This window comes from Micromys minutus (assembly GCF_963924665.1).
Source record: "Micromys minutus genome assembly, chromosome: 12".
Taxonomy (NCBI): domain Eukaryota; kingdom Metazoa; phylum Chordata; class Mammalia; order Rodentia; family Muridae; genus Micromys; species Micromys minutus.
Window position 1 is genome coordinate 51,781,779 of NC_137981.1, and position 22,922 is coordinate 51,804,700.

Consider the following 22,922-nt stretch of genomic DNA (forward strand, 5'->3'; position numbering starts at 1 on the left):
ACACACACAAACACACACACACACACACACACACACACACACACACACACATGCACACTTCCTCTTTTCTGTTCTTACCTTTCTCCTCACTCCATTAGATTTTTTTTTCATGCTCCTTCCACAAAAAGGCTTCCCCCAGTTGCACAGTTGTCACCTCTCCTAGTTACTTTTGCATGTTTAACCCTCACCTTCTTTAATAAGATGAAATGAATGACAACTGATACTTATCTGAGGGAATATGAATTTTTAAATCTATGCATAAATATGATCCCATTATCCTCCTACCGAGGAGAATCTGGCATAGACAGGCCAGGGCACATTTTTGTTCTCCCTGAAGTATCAGCATGCTGTACTTTGAGAATGACCATGTTTTCCCCCGAAGCTGAGATGTTTATGTTCACACAGGAGGCTGAGTCTGGAAATGCAGATGTCCTCACATCTTAGCACCTGGTGTGTTGGATTTGATCTGTGAGGTCATTTGTAAGTATCATTGTAGCTGGTATCAGCCATTACTTCCCATACGAAAAACATGACAGTACTGGTTTTTCTCCTCTACCTGCATAGGTTTCACATGCCCACTGACTTCAGCTCCTGCAGCCGTGTCAATTACGGACAGTTTCTTGAAGAAAAATTGTCACATTGCCTCTTCAATAGCCCCTTGCCTTCAGATATTGTATCCACCCCAGTCTGTGGGAACCAGCTGGTGGAAATGGGCGAGGACTGTGACTGTGGCTTACCCAAGGTACTTCTAGCCCTTTAAATACTCTAGTTCATTCAGCAATTGCTAAGAATGTGGTCCACTGTAAAACTGAACTTCTCAGGGCTTTCGGATAGGTGGATATTTTTCAGGCTAATATGACGGGGTATGCAGAGGTTAGTATTTTTTTTTCTTCTTCCCCCCTCCTAGATCTCTTTTTATCCTTACTTTACAGCACCCCTCTCCAATATGGACTTCGTGTCTCCATCCCTAGCATTCTGATTGAAATTCTTCAGGTAGCTCAAGTGACTGTACCATTGAGCATCTCTTTAGCTGGAGCAATATGGCACAATTTAGAAAGACTAAATCATTTGCTTCTCAAGGCTCACAGACCTGACTGGGGCAAGAGTCAAGATCTAGACCCAAGTTGGTTTTTTTCCTTTCTTTTTTTATGTTTAATTTTTTTATTGGGCATTCTCTGTATTTACATTTCAGATGTTATCTCCTTTTCCCCAATCCCATCCCCCCCTCCCTCCCCTTGCTTCCATGAAGGTGCTCCCTCTCCCAACCACCCTCTCCTACCTCAGCACCTTGGCATTCCCCTACACTGGGAAAATGAGCCTTCCCTGGACCAAAAGCCTCTCCTCCCATTGATGTCAGAGAATGCTGTCCTCTGCTGCATATGTACCTGGGGCCATGGATTTATTGACTCTCACACCTCTTTTGGCGTGAATTGCTGTTACATATTCCTTATCTGTCAAGACTCAGACATCACAATCCCTATCTGGATCTCATCCTCTTTAAAGGGCAGCCAGGATTCTAAGTAGGATTCTGTCCTAACCCCATTATTGCATTTAATAAGAGTGACACATGCTTTCTCCTGAGGATTAGCTATGCAGTGACTTCAGATTAGTTAAAGATTTATGTATTCTATCTTCAAGGGTGATCTTCCCCTGATGGTGTTTATATTCAAATCAATGGAAGTAGTTTTAACTCTAACAATATTTCAACAGTTGAAGTCTCCATTTTCAGTAGAAATCTTGGCAGGTGCCATGAAAGTTGCCTGAGGTTCTTGGTTCTCTAGTGACTCTGCAGAAAGGGTTTGAAGTTTGGCCCTCTCAAAAACTCCAACATCAGAATAAATGATAGCACTTTCATCGGAGTCCAGCTATTTAACATTGCAATATGATGCCCCTGACAAATGTATTGGACCACATTAGTGGTTATTCTGGCATATGTACTGGAATTGAGTTAATGGACAGAGTATGTATGGCAAAAACTCATTTAATAATATCCGGTATCTATGTGGTAGATAGAACTGAACTGAAGATAGGATAGAAATATACTGATGAGTTGGGTTTAATTAAGTCAGATCTTTCTGAAAACTACCCTTTTCCTTTTGTTTTTCTTCATATTTCCTCGAGAATAAAATGACCTATTAATATTTATGAATGGGGGACTTGAGGGAAATGAATTTGTTTAAGAGAATAGAAAGAATATGTCTGTTAACATCTATGTAAGAACAAGCCAGAAAAACAAAAAACAAAAAACAAAAAACAAGCCACCAGCTGCTCAGACTCTTCCTGAGAATGTCTTGGTTTATTCTTATTGTACTGAAGGAGAAATTTAAGTGATACAAAGTATCTGTATTATGATCTGTATTATGAACTGTGCTATAATAATCTCTGCTTTCATCTGTGGCCGATGTTTCCTAGGAATGTACAGACAAATGCTGTGATGCCAAGACCTGTAAAATTAAAGCAGGTTCCCAGTGTGCCCTGGGAGAGTGCTGTGAGAAATGCCAAGTAAGATTCATTTTTTTATAACTATGATTTTTTATATTGATGTTTCAGTGATCATGTTAAGTCGAACAGGCAGGACAGTGCTCTTCCTTGAAAATGAAGACTGTCACTCACTAGGTACTTTACAGATTCAGCCTGATACCCAATAATGCAAGTAAGGTACCATCTCATTTTCTTTAGAGTGACTGGAGTCTTGGGGCAGAAATGGTGAAAAATAGGGTGTGTCCTATTAACGACAGCCAGGATAACCCATGAGAACATTAAACCAAGTGAAAGAAAAGAGCCAGCGAGACGAATGCTGCACGGTCTCTTGGAGATACATACTCTAACGGCATTGACTTTAGGGCTGGGCTTATGGTTCCGCTGGCAGAGTGCTTGTCCAGCGTGAACCAGTCATGGTAGCTCATGCCTCTAGTATCAGCTTTTAGGAGGTGGAGCTAAGAGGATCAAAAGTTCAAAATTATCACTGACTATGTAAAGGTTCAAGGGCAGTCTGGAACACATCAGATTCCATTTAACAAAAAGAGTTGACTAAGCAGATACATAGTAAAGCCACTGTTATCAGTGGTGGAAAAATGAGGTTGGCTAAGGGGTGTCAATAGGCAGTTAGGTGGGATTCATGGAGCTAGAAGTCTAGTCTAGGCAGCAGGTGGTGTTGCCTACATGCAATATAAAAATAATGGATGTCATAGTGGAAGTTTGCTGAGAGTGGATTCCAGATGTTCTTTCTGTAATCATACACTTACATGCAAAGAAGCAACCATATGAGATTGATGTTAATTTGCTGACCATAATAATTATGTCACTATAGAGATTTAGACACACACACACACACACACACACACACACACACACCCCAAAATGCCACATTGTTCACCTTAAGTTTATACAGTATAATTGAAAAATAAAAAAATGTGATCACTATTTAATAGACAAACTAACATGAGAAAACATGGCTGGCTCAAGGCCGGCTATTGGAAGTTTCTCTTTCTGCTGCTTCTCATACTTCAGGGCCTCCCTAGGGGACATTATTTCACACCCGCTTGTAGTGATGGATCTATTAGAAAAGTATTTTAAATTGACTGGAACTTCTCCCATCTTCAATCGTAGTCCAAATTCACAACCATGTTATTTAACTCATAGCCCAAATTCATAACCACATTATCTACTGGGGAGATCAAAGGGCACTTTTCATGAAAGAATTATTTTTGCAAAAAAAAAAAAAAAAAGAATTATGTTTGCTTACTGGGAAACAGAATGATTTGATTTTTAGATTTAGAGTTAGACACCAAAAGAAAGCATGTCTAAATCATAAGAGAGGGTGGGAGGGACTCTGTGGGTTGTTGTAAGAGAACGAAACTGGCTGGAGCTGTGGGAATTACGTTTGGAGGGTTGGTAAACTCTGGCTGCAGTTTTGGTCTGATCCTGTAACCGGAATTAAAACAGTGGAAGTTGTTTGGTGTATGTGGTCTGTGCCTACGCACACAGCTAGCAAAGGATGGACCTCCTTTGATTTATTGAAGTGGAAGAGGAGTTTGTTCTAAGGTTTTTCTAAGGAAGTAAGGGCAAAATTTAAGGTACTGTTGCAAAAGAATTCATATTGCAAGAGGGTACTTGGCTAGTTCTTTTTTTCACAATGCAACATTCCATAACAAGAGTTGACAAGAAATGCCCTACTCTGCAATGAAAAGAACAGAGGAAACTCAATGCCTGGGAAAGTCTTGAGGTATGCGGATCTGCTGTTTGCTGATCTCTCTCCCTTTCACTTCACTAGCGAATCCTGAAGTTACAGACTTAAATCTTGTAATTCATGACAAAGAAGTATTCAACAAAGAGAGAGCTACAACTCTGCATGCCATGAGTGTGTCTCTTATATTACTGAATGCTTCTTTAGTGTTTGTGTTACAAATTCAAAAATTAATTGTTTGAAGACTCAGAGTATTGGCCAACATCAACACAAGTGGCATGACATAGATGTAGAGCAAAAATTAATCACAGTAAAATTATACCATGGCCCCGAAGACTGAATGGTTTGTTTGTGTTAATCTAAGGTATCGGGACAAAAGGCAGGATGACGCATACTCTTTATTTTTTGCTTCTTTGCAGCTTAAAAAGCCTGGGGTTGTGTGCAGAGCAGCAAAAAATGAGTGTGATCTGCCTGAAATGTGTGATGGTAAAACCAGCCACTGCCCTATTGACAGATTCAGAGTCAATGGCTTCCCTTGTCAAAATGGGCGTGGTTACTGCTTGAAGGGCAGTTGTCCCACCCTGCAACAGCAGTGCATGGACATGTGGGGCCCAGGTAAGGATCTGTATGTGTTACTTCTTTTACTACTGTGATTAAGTGTTCAAAGAAAGAAACTTAACAAAAGGAGGATCCTAGTTCCAGGGAAAGTCCTTCAGGAAGGGGAATTCAAGAAGGCAGTTGGTTCTATCGTATCCCCCAATCAGGAAGCAGAAGAAGATGAAATGCAGGATGAGTTCAGCTTTTCTTTTTTCATGCCGTCTAGGGCTATAGCTCATCCAGACTCAAGATGGACTTTCCCTTCATCAAATATTTCTGGAAACATCCTAGTGAGTTTCCATAGCAATTCCAGCACCCATCAGATTAATGATGATGAGTGTCACAGGGACAAATTCCTCTCCTTCCTCTCCAGTAACAGGGTTTGACTTTGGCCAAAGAATTATTCCCTCCCTCTTAGAAACTGTGTCACTTCTCAAAATTATAAATAATTACTGTTAACATATTTAATTAGAGGTTGTATACAGGAGTACACTGTATTTACATCAATTCTATCTCTTTATCTAACTTCTCTCACTCTCAACTTGCAATACCCTCCCCCCACTGCCGTCCCTGTACAGAACTTACCAAGTTTATTTAGAGCTGCTCATACATACAGGTGTTTAGAGCTACCCACTTGGTATTGCATAACTTATCAGGGTGCTCATAAGTGATGAAAATTGATTATCCCTCCCTCTACAGCCATTGGTTCCTGTAATTGTTTTTCCTTTAGGGGTGGGGTCTTATGGATTCTCCTATTTCCACCGAGTGTTGAATGATGTGGTCATTATTCAGGTCTTGTTTAGGCAATGACATGGTTGAGATTTCATAAAGTCATGCCTAGAAGATACTACCTTGTAGCGGACATCTCAGTCCTCTGGTTTGTGTGTTTTTCTGCCCTCTTTTTCCTGTGTCTGGAGCCTGAAGTGTAAGGATTGTGTTGTAGGTGTGCTAAGGATAGGGACCTCATGGTCATTGTCTTAGGCAGGGTTTGTATTCCTGCAAAAAAACATCATGACCAAGAAGCATGTTTTGGAGGAAAGGGTTTATTCAGCTTATACTTCCCCATTGCTGTTTATTACCAAAGGAAGTCAGGACTGGAACTCAAGCAGGTCAGGAATCAGGAGCTGATGCAGAGGCCATGGAGGGATGTTACTTACTGGCTTGCTCAGCTTGATTTCTTATAGAACCCAGGTCTACCAGCCCAGGAATGGCATTATCCACAATGGGCTGGGCCCTCCCCCCTTAATCACTAATTGGGAAAATTTACAGCTAAATCTCACAGAAGCATGTCCTCAGCTGAGGCTCCTTTCTCTGTGATAACTCCAGCTTGTGACATGTTGACACAAAACCAGCAAGTACAGTCATGCAGTCTCTGCATTTTGACCATATTTGGATCTCTGTAGTAGCCTTTGTCTGCTGCAAAAAAAAATTTTTGGAAATCTTCTGTTAATGAGTATAAGGATGTGTTTTTAGAATAACGTTAGATGCTATATTGATTTAGAATAAATAGTATTAGTAATATCTCCTCTAGATTCTACAACCTTTCTAGCTACAAATGATTGGTAATATCAGGCATGAATTCCCTTGTATTGATCTAGCTGTTAAGTCTAATTAGATGTTGCTGGTTATCTCCAAATTAAAAGTGCCATTACTGCATGATTGGAGAAATCCTGTCGGGTTGGTCAAAGGTCAAATTTCAAAGTCAGTTTTTAGCCCCCTGCAAATAAACACTCATGGTTCCAAATGTGTGATTATGATATTAAGCAGGTATTATGATAAGCAGATATTTCATAATAGTAAAGAAATGAAAATGCTCAATTAATAAAGACTAAAACTATCTTCACTCTACAAGGCTCTACAGGAAATATTAATTAACCTCTAACCTTCTACGTTGTGACCCAGGAAAGAGTTGTGGCAGCTATTAGGACAGAATTATGCAAGACTAGATGAGAAGGGACAAATTTGGGATGTAAATAAAATATAATTAATTAATAATAAAAAAGATGGGTTAGGATGTTCACCTAACACTGCACATTGCTTGCAAAATATGAAAATGTTTACAGAGACAAAGATTTGGAAAACTAGACACACAGCCAAACACACTGCTTTGCCCTTCTTTATCCTAGCCATTGAATTAAGAAATATTTGTCAATGAGAATTTTTCTTCCAATACTGTTTGTTATGGTCATAAATAATTGAGGAATAAAAGAGTTGAAGGGTAAGGATGGATAAAACATGTGAGAGTGCATTAATCTATATCAGTCCTGCTTCTCTTGTATTATAGGATGTCTAAACAAAGATAGTGATGAAGGTGTTTGATGGAAGACATATGAATGCTACGTTTAAAAATATTAGAATCAGTACTTCAGAAGTTAGGGGCTGGATTATAATGCTTTCTTTGCCTATACATAAAGTTACTTGCTTTCAGTATATATCTGTTCTGTTATAATAAGGAATTAATATGTCCCTAAGATCCAAATAACCCAGGAAATATAGTCACAAATATTTTTATCATCTTGAATATCAAAACATGAAACTCATTAAAAATGTTGCAAGTTTATAAATTGATGTTATATATTATTTTTCTTGAAAACAAAACAAAAATTATAAAACTATATTTTTTCTTGTTTTGCTTTCATTAATTATCCATCAAAGGTTTATCTAATGTTTGACAGTGTGTAAGAGTTTTAAATCTCCCCGACCCCAGCTTCTGTGAGGATGCTCTCCCTCCCATGTACCCACTCCCACCTTATCGCTCTTACATTCCCCTACACTGGGGTATCGAGCCTTCACAGGCCAAGGACTTGATGCCAGATAGTGCCATCCTCTGCTACATATGCGGCTGGAGTCATGGGTCCCTCCATGTGTACTCTTTGGTTGGTGTTTTAGTCTCTGGGAGCTCTGGTTGGTTGATTTGTTGTTCTCCCTATGGGGTTGCAAACCCCTTCAGCTCCTTTGGTCTTTTCTCTAACTCCTTCATTGGGGTCCCTGTGCTCAGTCCAGTGGTTAGCTGCAAGCATTCTTATCTGTATCTGTAAGGCTCTAGTGAAGCCTCTCAGGAGGCATCCATATCAGGTCCTGTCAGCAAGCACTTCTTGGCATCAGCAATAGTGGCTGGGTTTAGTGGTTCCATATGGGATGGATCTCCAGGTGGGACAGCCTCTGGATGGCCTTTCCTTCAATCTCTGATTCACTCTTTGTCCCTGTATTTCCTTTAGACAGGAGCAATTCTGGGTTAAAATTTTGAGAAGGGTGGGTGGCCCTATCCCCCAACAGGGGCCTTGCCTAAGCTCTGGATATGGTCTCTACAGGTTCTCCCTCCCCTTTGTTGAACATTTCAGGTAATCTTATTCCTGTTGAGTCCTGGGAGCCTCATTCGTGGCATCTGGGACTGTTGGTGGCTACTCCCAATTCCCTACCCACCATTGCTACACACCTTTGTTCAAATGTAAATACTTAAAATATCTATTAAAAAAGAAAAAAAAATTATTCATCAGTTAGTGGGGCAGCATACAGTCAGGTGTGAGGGTTAGACTTGGGGAGAGGTGGTTGAAACTGGCCTCTGTATATTCCTGTGTGATTTGGAGTGAATGTCTGTGACAGCACTAAGAACGGCTAATATTTATCACCACATATTACTGAATAGGCCTGGTTCTCAGTGACACACACACACAGACACACACACATATATGTATGTATATGTATGCATATATATGTATATATATACATATATATATATATATATATATATATATATGTCTCAACTCATTTAAATGACTCATGCATGAAACCTATGAGTTATAGTGTTGTGGTGTAGCCATAATGATCAACAGTTATATGTTTATGCTTTTAACGTATGTATGAAGCAGTAAATGAACTTTATGTTGGGGTTGGCCCCTATTCTGCAGCTATCACAAGGTTTATATAAAAATGTCTCAAAGTATAAAAGATTTGCAACCCAAAACTTTCCAGTCTCAATTAATTTGGACAAGGGGCATTCAATCTTTACATTTAATGCTAACTTTAGGTTTTGCTAATACTTCATAGTACTATATTTCTTATCTACTTTCTCTTCAAATATGCCACTTTCACCTGTGCCTAATCCCAGGAACCAAGGTTGCAAATAAGTCATGTTACAAGCAGAATGAAAGTGGGTCAAAGTACGGATACTGTCACATGGAGAATGGCACACACATTCCCTGCAAAGCCAAGTAAGTGGCTATATTGTTTAAACCTCTCCACAATCCCCAGTGGACAATGATACATTTTCTTTCCACATTCTGTCTTACTCTAGTTCAAGAAAAAGTGACTTGTAGGCTGGAGATATAGTTTAGAGGTTAAGAAGACTGGCTGCTATCACAGAATTGACCTGGGTTCAATTCCCAGAACCCACATGGAGGCTTCCAACTAACTACCTGTAGCTACAATTCCAGGGGAACCGAATCCCTTTTCTGACTTCCCTCAGATGTGGATGGTACGCATACATACATGCAGACAAAACAGTCATACACACAAAATAAATATATCTAGAAAAAATTGAAAAGAACTTGGGCATTCTCTTGGTACTTTTTCAAGCTAGTACTTCTCATTATAAGTTTCTGGGTAGAAATATTCATCTACACAGAAAACAACCACTATAAGACATATATGCTTGTATTTAAATGTGTCATGACATTTGCATGAGAAAGATTATAACAAGAAAAGTGAACAGCAATTCACTCAAAGAACTCATTTTAATCTCAATATTGATATCCTGAAAAAAAAGGGATAAAAACCATACCAGATGAAATTGAGATTTCTATATATATTTATTCTGCAACTTCAAGACAACCTTTAAAATTCAACTTAACTATGTTACTGTATTTATTCATTTTATTTACATATGTTAGGGTGTGAATAAAACAGTTATGGAAAAGGAATCCCACAGGGTTTAGCAATCAATACATGGGGTGTGTGTGGAAAGGTTGTAGGGCTGGTCCATCCTTCCTCTGTAGCCTGTATTGTATTACCCTTTGAGGCTGTGTTAAAGGCAAATAATGAATGTAACATGATGCTCAGACATTTTGTCCCCCTTCAGACACCACCTGGGGTCACCTAGTCATTATCTGTGGTGGGTATTCATCTCCACATTTTCTCTGTCCAATACCATCCTTGCAGTTTTGTTATGAATCATTATCTGATTCTTGAGTACGCCCATCAGAGTGTGGAACACCTGTGCTGTTCCAGTTTGGCATCCATATCATTTCTAACCATGAGCAATAGCAGCACAGCCTCATTCTCTGCCTTCTAGACCACTTTTTCACGAGCTTCCTCTGAAGTTGGCCTGAAGCAATCGACTATGGTTTGACTTTGGCTTTTCTTACATTTGGTGCTGGTTGGCCAGTAGCTTCTCTGCGTGTTGAGCAGTTTAATCTGCAAGTTCAGAGGGAGAGCTCTGGATGCTATACTTAATTCTTTGAAATGTCAAGAGAGCTCTGGCTTGGTGCAGACCGCTCTCCAGTGGAAAATTGAGGCATTCAACTCTTAGAGCTTATCTAAGGGAAATAAAATAATAAAAAATTAAATGACTGTCTAGACTTTTTTGTAAGGTCAAGGATCTTCCCTTTGAGCATCTTCTAACTCCATCTCCGGACACATCTCCATCAGTGATGGCTTTGCCTGCTCTACCCATCACATTAAGTCCTAATTTGCTTTCTGTTTCTGTGATGGAGCACTCTGTTCAAAGTAACTTTTGGAGGAAAGGATTGGAATAATTTACACTTCCTTGTTACTGTCCATCACTGAGGGAAGCCAGGGCAGGAACTGAAGGAAGAAATGATGCCAAGGCTCTGGGGAGTTTTAGTCACTGCCTTACTCCCAATGGTTTACTCAGCTTGTTTCTTACGCATCCCACCTACTACTATCTGCCTAGGGATGACACTGCTCATAGTGAAGCTATCTCCCTACATCAATAATTCATCCAGAATCCACCACACAGACATGCTCACAAACCAATCTGATGGGGATAGGTCCTCAACTAATGTTTTCTCTTCCTAGGTCACTCCAGTTTGAGTCAAGTTGATAAAAACTAACCAGAAAACATTTCATCATCAAAACTGATAGAAAAAAAATGCCCAGAAATGGGGCATGCACCCTTATTCAAAGCCACCTTCTAGAATTTCAGTTTAAGATCCTACCCTTCCCCCATTCACAGTTACTTAGTTGACTGGCAAAAATTACTTGTAAAATGATCTATATTTGAGAAACAATATATTTCTCTAACATTTGAGGGTCCTATTGATACAGAATTAGGCACTGTGCATGGGTACAACTAAAATCTATAAGAGAGATATTATTTATTAAATAGTCAAGGCTGGTTTACATTTCTATAAAACTGAAATTTGAATCCTGGAATAAAGTTTGTAATTTGTTGTTTTTGTTGTTTGTAGAGATATCATGTGTGGGAAGTTGTTCTGTGAGGGCGGGTCAGGTGATCTGCCCTGGAAAGGACTTACAGTATCTTTCCTGACATGTAAGTTATTTGAACCTGAAGACATCAGTCAAGGAGTAGACATGGTGGCCAATGGAACCAAGTGTGGGTATAACCAGGCAAGTTAAAATTGTGCTTTGATGGTTGATGGGTTCACATTTGTACCTCAATTTCAACTCAGGGCTGTTTATTACGAACCTGTGATCATAGTCCAAATGCAGATGAACAAAAGAGAAACTAAAGGAGACTGAAATAATTAGGCTGATTGTAAACTTACACAGTAGTGAGTTCAGAACCTTCATAATAAACTCAGCAGCACACTGTTACCACCAAGGTCTAATGCTATCTCTCCTTGCCTCCTGCCATTCCCAGCATGCTGTTGCACCCATTCATGCCCCAGGCTCACCACCAGCACTGCAGACGAAGGAAACAAAAGGCTGTCCCTTGTGCACCTTTTCCTTCTTGTTTTTTTCCCCCAAGATTTATTTATTTTATGACAGTGCACTCACACTGTCACTGTCTTCAGACACACCAGAAGAAGGTATTTGTAATCAGATCCCATTACAACTGGTTATGAACCTCCATGTGGTTGCTGGGATTTGAACTCAGGACCTCTGTCAGAGCAGTCAGTGCTCTTAACTGCTGAGGTATCTCTCCAGCCCATGCATTTTTTTTTTCTTACCAAGAGGATTTTTCCTTAAGCATAATATGGTCACCAACATGACATGAGTTTTTATTGTTAGAGTTTTATCACCTAATTGCTTGTCTTGTCAACTTGTAGTGTAGTAGTCAGCTTCCCTGACAAAGGACAGGGAAGGACCAAAATTAACCTATGTTTGTTTAAGCTCATCCGTAAAACCAAGGAAGGCCCAGAAAGCACATAGATACCTACCCTATTAACAAAGCCAGGTGTCTGTAATCATCTTCCATGCATATCAAACAATTCAAATTAACAACCACCACTGCACTGTACTTCAATATGTTTGGATCTTTACTGTTGAAAGTTCCCCATGCGTTTTTAACAGAACATTTTATTCAAATGCAATCATACAAAGGAAGCTCAAGTGTAAGAAAAGATTAAGAACAGTGCCAAACTCCATACCTATGACCACCTCCTGTCTTCCTTAGAACATCATGCTCACAATATCTTTTTGTCTTTGATGTGTGCAAGCCTGCACCCATCCCTCCAATAACATTTAATAAGGGCCCACCATGTCCTTAGGATCATCTTATAAAACATCATAAGTACTTGGGTAGGGCATCCTTTATTTTTTATCCCTTAAGGTTTTAAGATGTGTACATAGGAAAAATGCTTAGTTATACCCTATTTCTTTTTTCAACTCTCCCAGCATCCTCTCTGCCACTTCTTCCTTAAAAATTCATTATTATTTCCACCATCCTCCTCCTCATTCTCAGAATTGCCAGGATGTAGGAACATGCACAGGAACGTGAAGCCTACCAGTTGTCATATACTCAAAGAAGATAAGTGCCATCATGTCCAGAAGGTATAAATGGTCAATGGCCCTTTAATAAAGGGCAGGGCCTGGAGATCATCTACTGCCTCTGTGCAGAAACTGTGGCTGGTTTGATCTTATGTAGGTCTTGTTCAGGCAATTGAACCAACTATCCCACTTCTAGACATAAACAGGAAAGATACTTAAATCCTACTATAGAGACACCAGTGATAATCACCCTCTATGCACAATAGCTAGGAAATGGAACCAACCTAGATGCCCATCAAGAGATGAATGGTTAAGGAAGATATAGTATGTATACACAATTGATTGTTAGCTGCAAAGCAGAAACACAAAATATACAGGTGATTGGGTAGAGCTAAAACAATTATCCCACATGCGGTGATTCGGGCTCTGAAAGACAAAGTGTGTCAATCTCAGTGCTTCAGAACTAGTGGGTGCTCAATGGATGACAGCTTCTCTGATAATAATGGCTTCTCTGATAATAATGAAGAGCAAAGAAGAAAGCCATTTACTTCTTATCATGGTAGTTACTGTAGCATCATGTGTGATGTGATTCCCGCACTTACTTTGGGATGTCAGTTACAGGTATGATTGGTTCCATGATCAGCAATCGCTCCATATGAGAGGAGCTGTTAGAATAAATGAGGTACCTATCAGGAAATACACAAAGGCATTTTATGGAGGGCTTTCTAAATATTGTGTTATATAGTAAAAATTATAGAGTTTGATCTGTCTCTTTCAAAACCTGCTAGTGTGTTCCTAATAAAATGTTTGAGTTTGGTCATCGTGTGATGACTCAGTGGTTAAGAGAACATGCTGCTCTTACAGAGGACCAACATTTGGGTCCCAGCACCCATATAGCTTGTAACAACATGTAACTCCATTCACAGGGGACTGTGCACTTCCTTCTGGCCTCTACAGGCACCAACATACTTATGCCGTTCACTCATATGGATAAATAATAACAAATATTAAATGAACACATCAAGATATCTGCACATAGGAACTCAAAGTTATTGTAACAGCAAGAACAAGACCTGTGAAAGCTCAAGTAATGGAAAATCCCAACAGATGGAGAGAGGATAGACACGAAGCCCCACTGCTAGTTGAGGTACCATTGGAATTTGGTAGCTGCTGGATGAAAGTGTGTCAGTTTTCTCTGAAATACCCCCATGCCCCAAAAAGTAGACCATATTCCAGTGGAAGGCCCCACATCCAAGAATATTTAGACAGCACAAATTGGTCCTAATTCTTTTGTTTTAAAGAGATGAAGTTAAGTGGGTAGAAAAGAGGCTGGACCCAGGAAGATTTGAAGAAATAAATATGATCAAAACATATTGTAAAAAAATTTTTCATGGAACAAGGAACTAATAAAAATTCCTTTAAGAAAGTATGTTTGGGGACAGAATTGATGAAAAATTTAAGACTCAGTTCCATCCAGTTGTTGACCACGATGGAAGCATTGGAAATGCTTCATCAAGCTCACGTTTGCACATCATTCCAGGTGTGCATCAATGCAGAGTGTGTGGACAAGGAGAAGACATACAAGTCGGCCAACTGCTCCTCCAAGTGCAAGGGGCACGCAGTAAGTGTGGAAAGCAGGAATCTCCAGTTTTCTGAGCCGTATGTAGTTTTAGATCTGTTGTGCAGAAAGGATGGCCTCAGTTCTTAGTGTTCACGGTTCTTACGACACTCCGGAGCATACAGCAAGGAAGACTGTCTGAGCACTCATTACTGACATCCTTCTGTGTGATCCCCATTTCATCTGGCCAGACAAAAGTCAGCAGAACAGAGTCTCAGTTAAAATCAACTTCATGGGGAAGAATGGGGCCTTGAAGGGTGCACTAAGTCTCATGGTGACACTCACAGCATCCATCTTCCTCTAGGTGTGTGACCATGAGCTTCAGTGTCAGTGCAAGGAAGGATGGGCTCCTCCTGACTGTGAGGATTCTGCCACGGTCTTCCGTAGGTAACACTGCATGTCTGGCCTGAGAAAATGGTCCCTTTCTGCCAAGCTCTTCCTATGTGTTTCTATTAGTTATTTTTCTGCTGCTGTGATTAAAAATACCCAACAAAAATGACTCAAGACACGACAGGCTTATTTGGGGGGCCACAGTTTAAGGGTGACATCTATTATGGGGTGAAGTCATGGTGGCAGGGGAAGCATGGGACAGCTGGTCCTACTGACTACACATCAGAAAACAGGTGGATTCTAGTGCTCACCTCTCTACCTTTTATAGAAATATTTTATTACAATTTCTTTCATAGAATGTACTTTGATTATATTCTGTCTACTTCCCAAACGCTTGCCAGGTCCTCTCTACATCCTTACTCACCCTGTTTCATGCTCTCTCTCTCTCTCTCTCTCTCTCTCTCTCTCTCTCTCTCTCTCTCTCTCTCTCTCAAATAAAAACTAAAGAATAGAGCAAAACAGAAATAATATAAAATTTCACAGAAACACATTGACTCTATGTTGTATTGACCAACTGGACATGGGGTGTCTGCCCTGGCATGTGATTAGCAGACCTAATGAGACTTTATTGAGAAAACTGACTTCCCTTTCCAAGTGGATATCAATTGCAAAGAGCTTCTTGGTCAGGAGTGGCACACTGTGTCTACTTTCTCTTCTCCCTGCTACGATTTTGTCTCTTGTGGATTTATTCAGGTCTTGCATGTGCCGTCACCCTCTCAGTGAGCTCATTTGTTTCTGCATCATGCTGTCCCCGTGGAGTCATCCACTATGGTTACGGAACATGTGTTATCCATCCCCAAGGCCTCTTCTTTGCAACATTCTAATCACATTTTCAAGACTCTTGCATTGTCAATCTTCATACAGAAAGCTATGTCTAAACTCCTCATCTGTAATATGACTTTAATATATCACATTTTCTTGCTTTTGGGTTTTTTCCACTTCCCCAGTAGACAAGATACTAGCTAATATTAACTCATGGGACTCCTGTGAACATGCCTTGGATTATGATGGTAACCCTGAGTTCTTTTCTTGAAGTGTGCTGTTCTGCTCACTTACATGCTGCCTACAGGTCAGTTTTCCTGTTCACTCACATGGGACCTATGGGTGGGCTGTTCTGTTCATTCACATGCTGCCTTCATTTCATTGGACTCAGTTTCTTTGGGATATGTCATCTTTTTTAGCCCAAGATATAGAATGACTCAAACCGACCAGCATGATTTTTCCTTGCATTTTGGATTGTTGATGCTCTTACTGACATATCTTTGGGTAGAAGATAAGGCTGTGAGTAGGAAGCAGGCTGCTCTCTATATCACAGAGGAGGGAATGAGCCAGATTGGGAACTTTGGCTCCCACTTGCCATTGTAAAAATTATCCCACAGAGAGGAGAGTTCTCCTCCTCTTCCTCCTTCTCCTCCTCCTTCTCCTCCTCCTTCTCCTCCTCCTTCTCCTCCTCCTTCTCCTCCTCCTTCTCCTCCTCCTTCTCCTCCTCCTTCTCCTCCTCCTTCTCCTCCTCCTTCTCCTCCTCCTTCTCCTCCTCCTTCTCCTCCTCCTTCTCCTCCTCCTTCTCCTCCTCCTTCTCCTCCTCCTTCTCCTCCTCCTTCTCCTCCTCCTTCTCCTCCTCCTTCTCTTGAGTGTCCTCCTTCAAGTCCTTTCTCTGGATGGTTCCAGGTAGTTGTCTGGAGCCAGATAAGACCAGCTTTGGTTACTCATGTATCAAGCACCGATGTGATTCCTGGAGCTTTGTCCCTGGGGTTCATGAACCAGTATTGTTCTATGTTCACAGAGAATGGGAATGAAGACATGGTTAGGAACAGACCTGAATGAACTGTTTCCCCCTAGTTTAATCGCCCTTTTAGGATTCTCAAACAAAAGAATATCATTTATTTTTAATGTTTAGACTTCAATTTACTCTGTTTCTCCAAATTCATTTACTTTCTATCTTCATGGAGATTACCTTTTAAGGTTATGTGCTATTTTGGTGCAATATATTATTATCTTCAGTTTATCATGATTTGGGTGGGGTTGCAGGGTACACTCAGAACAGAACCATTTAATCAGAAAACTCTTTGAGGGTTCTGATTTTTACTAAAACAACCTTACATCATGACTTTGATCTTCCTGAAACCTTTATTTTTATGTATTTATTAATCTATGGTCGTTCTTCATTCTTACTTGATTGGTGAAGATTCCACATACAAAATTTGATACTATTCTCACTGATCCATTCCATAAAGCTCAGAAGAAATATTGACACCCAGTGGATCACGAGAAACAGTGCACAAGCACAGAGAGATAGTGGGATGGCATATGTAGGCTTCAAGACTTATGGCCTTGGGAAAAGTCCTCAAACTCTACCCTCCAGTGGGTGGTGATTATCGTTCAGTGTGAAGAAGAAACAGCCAGCACTCTTGGGACCCATTGTCACCATTGTTATAGGTGATGTTTGTGTTGAAATTCGTACCTAATAAACAATTTAGGATAGTAAAGTTTGCTAAGCTTATGAGTGATCTTTCAAAAAGATTGTCTTCACCTAACTATCTAAACTGCATTTAAAAATCATTTATTTATGTCATTAAATATTTCTATTTAGGTATGAAATACCATGTGATAATTTGGTGTACATTTTACATTATATAACCTGAAAGTCAGTTTAAACACATTTGCTTCTTCAAACACTTAACATTCTTTTTGCTGTTAAATTACCTGGCTTCTGTTGAAATATTTCAAATTTATTCAGTGAAGCTTGCAAAGTCACTGTGCATGAGATTTTTCTAATGAGTCATTTTCTGTCTACTAATTGGAAACATAACTATATAATTACTTTTCCAGTTTGACTTACAGCTTTTAAATAGATATATGTTATACAAATCACTGCTTTTAATCAGACTTTCATCCTAGGAAAAATCTCTGAGCATACTTTAGTTTTTATAAACATGGTTGGCATGTTTCACCTTCGCTACCCAGTGACTTGATAATAGCCCCCCAAAGCAAAAGTAAAACTAACTCCTTATACCCATCAAATGAGCCATAGCATGTGTGCAAAAAAGTCAACATGCCGCACACATACATTATCTGATAAAGTACATTGAAGAACATTCATCATTTCTGTATGGTAACAGATGCCAATAAATCCATTTGCCAAATTTTCAGCTAAACAGTGAGTTTCTTTCTTTATTATCCCTAGAGTGTAATATATCATAACTCATTTGTAGCTGACTGCAACAGATTTCAGTATTCCCCTGACCCTCCCCACCAGTATCCTGCTATAACCTGTTTCCTACCATGCAAGAACATGGGGATCTTTCTAGTTATTATTTAGTTAATACCAAGAATGATTACATGGTAATCATGAAACCTATGACAAAATTCACTGAAGATTACTTTACAGCTTAGCATGTGATCATGTGTGCAGTTGCTCTGTGTTTGAACAGGAAAAATAATTAACATGACTTTGCACGATGTCCTCCTGTGCCTACCTGTGTTCAGATTGGTCAGTACCATTGCTTGCATATAATCCCAACTAATAGTTTACTTTCTTTGTTATACCAATTGCTGGGTAGAGCTCTTAAAAAAAACCCTCCAAATGTGTATTTTAGGTGTTAGTGCTACTTTTATAAAGGATGCTGGCTTGATTCTCAGCACTCACATGACAGCTCATAACCATCGGTAACGCCAGTTCTGGGGGTTCTGTCAAGCTCTCCCGGCCTCTTCATCACTATATTCATATGATGCTCATGCATGCATGCAATCAAACTCTCAAGCATAAATAAAATAAAATAAAGCAATATAAAATAAATGAACCTTTGACTGGCTTTTGTATATTACAACTTGGTACTGTCAGTGACCATCTGATTAGAACCAAGATATTATTTGTATACACATTTAGAATGGTTGTGTCTTTTCAGTAGATTGACATGGTCATTTTTGTGAATCTATGATGGCTATTTCTATTGCTTCCCATCTTTCAAAGTCCCCAGATCCCAGAGACCAAGATGGCTGAGCCATAATCCTTCGTGTGTTTGTGTTGTTATAACATCTTCAGCTTACATTCATCTTGCCTGAGTCTTCTTGAAACGTGCATCTTTTAAGAAATGCATGCAACATTAAAATCCTTGCTTTCTCATATACCATTGGGTTTAGTTTTACTTTTCAAAGTTTAGCTGGAGAACATATTACTAATATGCTGGGACACAAATCCTCAATTATATTGTGCAGCTTCTATGCGTTTTTGCCTCTCCTAAGCTTCGTTTTACTTCTTTCTTATTTTGCTTTGTGCCATATTGTAAAAAGTTGGCCATTTTAGTAACCATTCTTTTATTAATTTGGAGGATGTGCATTTGGTAATTCTTTTATTAATTTTCCCCAAAATTTCCACTTCTCTTTATTTGCTTAATCCATAGCACTATTGAGCACAGTGTACAAGGGTTCGCTCACCTTCTGCACCCCTACTATACAATGGTTCATTTTATAGTCAATAAACCTATACTAAGACCACATTGTCATCCAAAGCACAACTTCTTTAGGTTTTCCTTGTTCATTTGCACTCTGCCTTTCTGAGATTTTAAACTATTTATCCTCTCTTTCTTTTTCTCTTCCTCCTTCTCATTTTTATTATCAATCCTGGAGATTGCACCCAGGACCTTTTGCATGCTAGGCAAGCCTTTTCCCACAAAGCTACAACTGCACCTGCTTTCTTTGATCATTTTTCTCTCGGTCTTCTCTTTAAATTATATTTGTATTGATATGCTGAGAGTCCCATGCCATGTACTTTGATCATATTTACAATATGTTCCAACTCCTTCCAGTCTCCTTCTCTACCCTTCCTTCTCTCCCAACTCAGGTTTCAGGCATTGTCTTCTTCACTTCTTCCCCATCTGTGACTGGAGGTATGGCCTGCCCTGGACTGTGCTGACCTTTAGGGGCCACACCATTAAAGGAAACTGTCTCTTCTTTGTGTTTGTCTCAATGCTTACTCTCTCGTTATAGGCTACAAAGAAAATTTTCCTCTGTTTTTGTACTTTCACAGACTGAGAACTTTTATTGTTTTGTAAAAGTTTCATGCAATATGCTGATTAAGACCACCATTATTAGCACTAGAAGAAGCTAGTATTCCTGTTTAATTATTTCTATCTTAAACTATACACTTACTGTCCTGTCTGGCTTTTTCCCCCAAGCCACAACTTTGTTCTCTCTGATTTGGAATGTTTGTAAGCAGTCCATTTAGGTCCTTTGTGCTCTTAAAATATTTATTATTCTAATGTTAGTTCAAATACATCCATTCACACCCTCATCCTGAAGCTAAGTTTTATCTAGCAGAAATGCCAGTTTAATTTTCCTTTGACTTCATTGAACAATATTATGGAAGTTGAAGAGAATTACATATGTGAATGAATGCTATTCTCTTATCTTGAATTCTGCTTTCTGCAGTGTCTACCTCCACTTGTGTGTTATGTCTTCATATGTGTAAGCTTTTCCTGCATCTTCTTGTGACTGGATTGCTAATCTATGTACTAAGATGAGTGACTACTCTGTTCTTCAGATGTGTGTACCTTCTTGTCCCTGATGGTTTCAGATGAGTATAAAAGAAATGAACACATGTGATGGGAAGGGATCCAGATTGAATGAACTGCTTAGGCTGGTGGGCAAGGAACAGAGATGAAACGAGAACTGTGTCTCCGTCAGTTCTTTGCTCGTGTCTCAGCTCCTTATTTGTCAGTAGAAGCAATGCTTTCTCAAGGCTTTCAGTTCTTTCTCTGTTCATTCCAAGGCTGGATTTAAAATGTGTTTTGTTTCTGCTCTGCCATCCTCCTTAGTCCCTACCTTATTGTAGGCTTCCAGTCTTCACCCTACTACTACTACAGCCTCCCTTCTTCTCTTCCAAGACTTCTCAGTAAGAAGACATCTAGCCCACCTTCTCTGGAAGGCGTCCTATGGATTTCTGTTTTACTTGTTCTTTATAAACACTAGCACTGAAACCATCATCAACATCATTTTCATTCTTCCAATTCTGTTAGTTGTTTTGTTACTTTAACAAACTAATTGGTTAAGTGTCTTAAGAAAGGGAGGGCTTGCTTTAGCTTGTAGTTTTGAGACACAGTCCATTATGATGGGGAAGACATAGCAGTGGGGGAACAAGGTAGCAGGTCACATGATACATACCGTCAGAAAGCAGAGAGAAATAAATACAGTGTCCATAGATTTTTCTGTTCATTCTCTCTTCAGCTCAGCCTGGGAACCCAGCCCATGTTCATGTGGGTCTTCCCTCTCCCCATTCCACATCATAAGAATGAAGATTAACCATTGTATTAGCTGTGAGAAACTTTCCAGGGAGACAGGTTCATTTGGCAAAAGCTATGTAATTTTTGGGACAAATAGAAATGTCAAGACAGGTTCAAAGCATCCCATTTTGTTACATGGGAGCTGGAGGGGTGAACATCACAGCAAGCTTGAGACTAGCCTTAGCTACATAATCTGTATAAGGCTAGCCTGTGCTCTATGATTGTATAGTTTCCTGGGCGGGCAGAGGGGAGGAAAATGGAGGAAAGGAAAGAAAGAGAATGGAAGAGAGAGAAAAAAGAAAAGCAAAAGGGGAAGGATAGAGAAAGGGAGAGATGGAAGGAAGAAAGAAACTGAGGAAGAAAGGAAGGAAAGAGGGAGACTAGAAAGAAGTAAGATCCTGTGTCCCCAATAGAGATTTTGTGCTTTCTGTTGTAGACTTCTCCATCGTGGTAGGCGTGCTTTTCCCCCTGGCAGCCATATTTGTGGTGGTTGCTATAGTGATCCAGCATCAAAGTGCCAGGAGGAAGCAGAGGAGAGTTCAGAGGTAAGCCTTCATGTGCTCCATCATTTGACACTGGAATCTATGACTTAATTCTTCAGCTTTCATTTTAGGTCAAATATTAAGAAAACCATATATCATGGATTTTTATTTATTTTTGTCTTATTATTTTGTGTGTTTTTGTTTTGTTTTGTTTTGTTTTTTCAGTACAGAAACTATGCATTTCTTTTACCAGGCAATCTTTCACAGCAAGATATGCATCCCTGTGAGTGGCTATTTTTGAAATGAATGACAAGAGTTGACATTAGCCCTCATTACTATATAGTCTTGCATTTTATTACAAGAAGAGAACACATTTGTTGATTGACAGTTGTCTAGTAGACATTGTGCAGAAGATTCTCTATGAGTAAGGTGCAATATTCCCACTTTTTGCATAAATGTGCTTTCTGTGACTCCTAAGGTTGTGGAAATCACTTCCAATGAGTGTGGGAGAAAGGGAAAAGTTAATAAAGCCCTTTGCTTTCTTCCAAAGTGAGAAGTGGAGGCTTCATTGATATGCAAATACTTTCTCATACAAACACCATCTTAGCACAAGATATTTTTTGCATAATTTTCCAAGACTGACTTATTTTGGTGGAACTTATTCATACAAAATAACTCTTAGGTAAATACTTGTCAAATTAAGAAAAATTAAATGTCATGATTTAGGTAAAGGTTGACTCAACACCATCATTATTAAGGATCAAGGTTCTGCCGAGCAGTGGATATGAATCACAGAATAGTAATGGTACCTAACTTGCAACTAAAAGCTGAGGGATAACCTGGGACCAGAAGGAACCCTGGTAGCAGAACATGGCACAGTAGACAAATGAAGTTGTCCATACTCCGTTGGATCTCCCTGGCATGGTGAAGGTGGTGTTCAGTTCACATGACATGTTTTCTCTTACAGGCTACCACCTACCAAGGATGGCAGGCTGCACAAGCAGAAGTGTAGACCCCAAAAGGTGAAGGATGTCCAACCCCAGGAGGTGAATTCTAGTTTGGCCCGAATCTATTATTCCCACCCTTCTTACATTATGACCATGTCCGTCAGTTGTGCATAACAGTGCCTAGAAATCAACCACACATTAACAAATAGTAGGAACTGTGAGCTCTGCACACACACATTGTTATTCTTCCCTAGTGTTTTGATAACATAAAAGAAAATTTCAGAATTAAAAAGCCCTTGTAGAAAGAGATCATAAAATACAAAAAGAACAAAGTGGGAAATTTTACAGGTTCTTTCGTTCCCTCTGTCCCCTCTCCCTCTTTCTCCCTGTCCCCTCTTTCCTCTTTCTACCCCCTCTCATTCTGTCCAGCTTGATTCTCAGTTTATTCTTACTCCTGGTAAATTTCTCTATTCATAAAGTAATACATATATTTGAATATGTAACTATGTAATA

At 39.6% G+C, this 22,922-nt stretch overlaps 1 protein-coding gene across 1 annotated transcript in view; it reads left to right on the top strand.

Moving 5' to 3' along the window:
- ADAM28 (ADAM metallopeptidase domain 28) overlaps positions 1–22,922 on the top strand; it is a gene marked incomplete at its 5' end in the record, with an annotated part of 34,782 nt that overhangs the window by 8,524 nt on the left and 3,336 nt on the right. Inside the window, 9 exons of the mRNA XM_080926757.1 lie at positions 565–742; positions 2,413–2,502; positions 4,606–4,801; positions 8,892–8,994; positions 11,212–11,371; positions 14,235–14,315; positions 14,617–14,695; positions 21,417–21,525; positions 22,430–22,508. Of these exons, the coding sequence (XP_080782883.1) occupies positions 565–742; positions 2,413–2,502; positions 4,606–4,801; positions 8,892–8,994; positions 11,212–11,371; positions 14,235–14,315; positions 14,617–14,695; positions 21,417–21,525; positions 22,430–22,508 (1,075 nt within the window). The remainder of the gene's footprint in view (positions 1–564; positions 743–2,412; positions 2,503–4,605; positions 4,802–8,891; positions 8,995–11,211; positions 11,372–14,234; positions 14,316–14,616; positions 14,696–21,416; positions 21,526–22,429; positions 22,509–22,922) is intronic.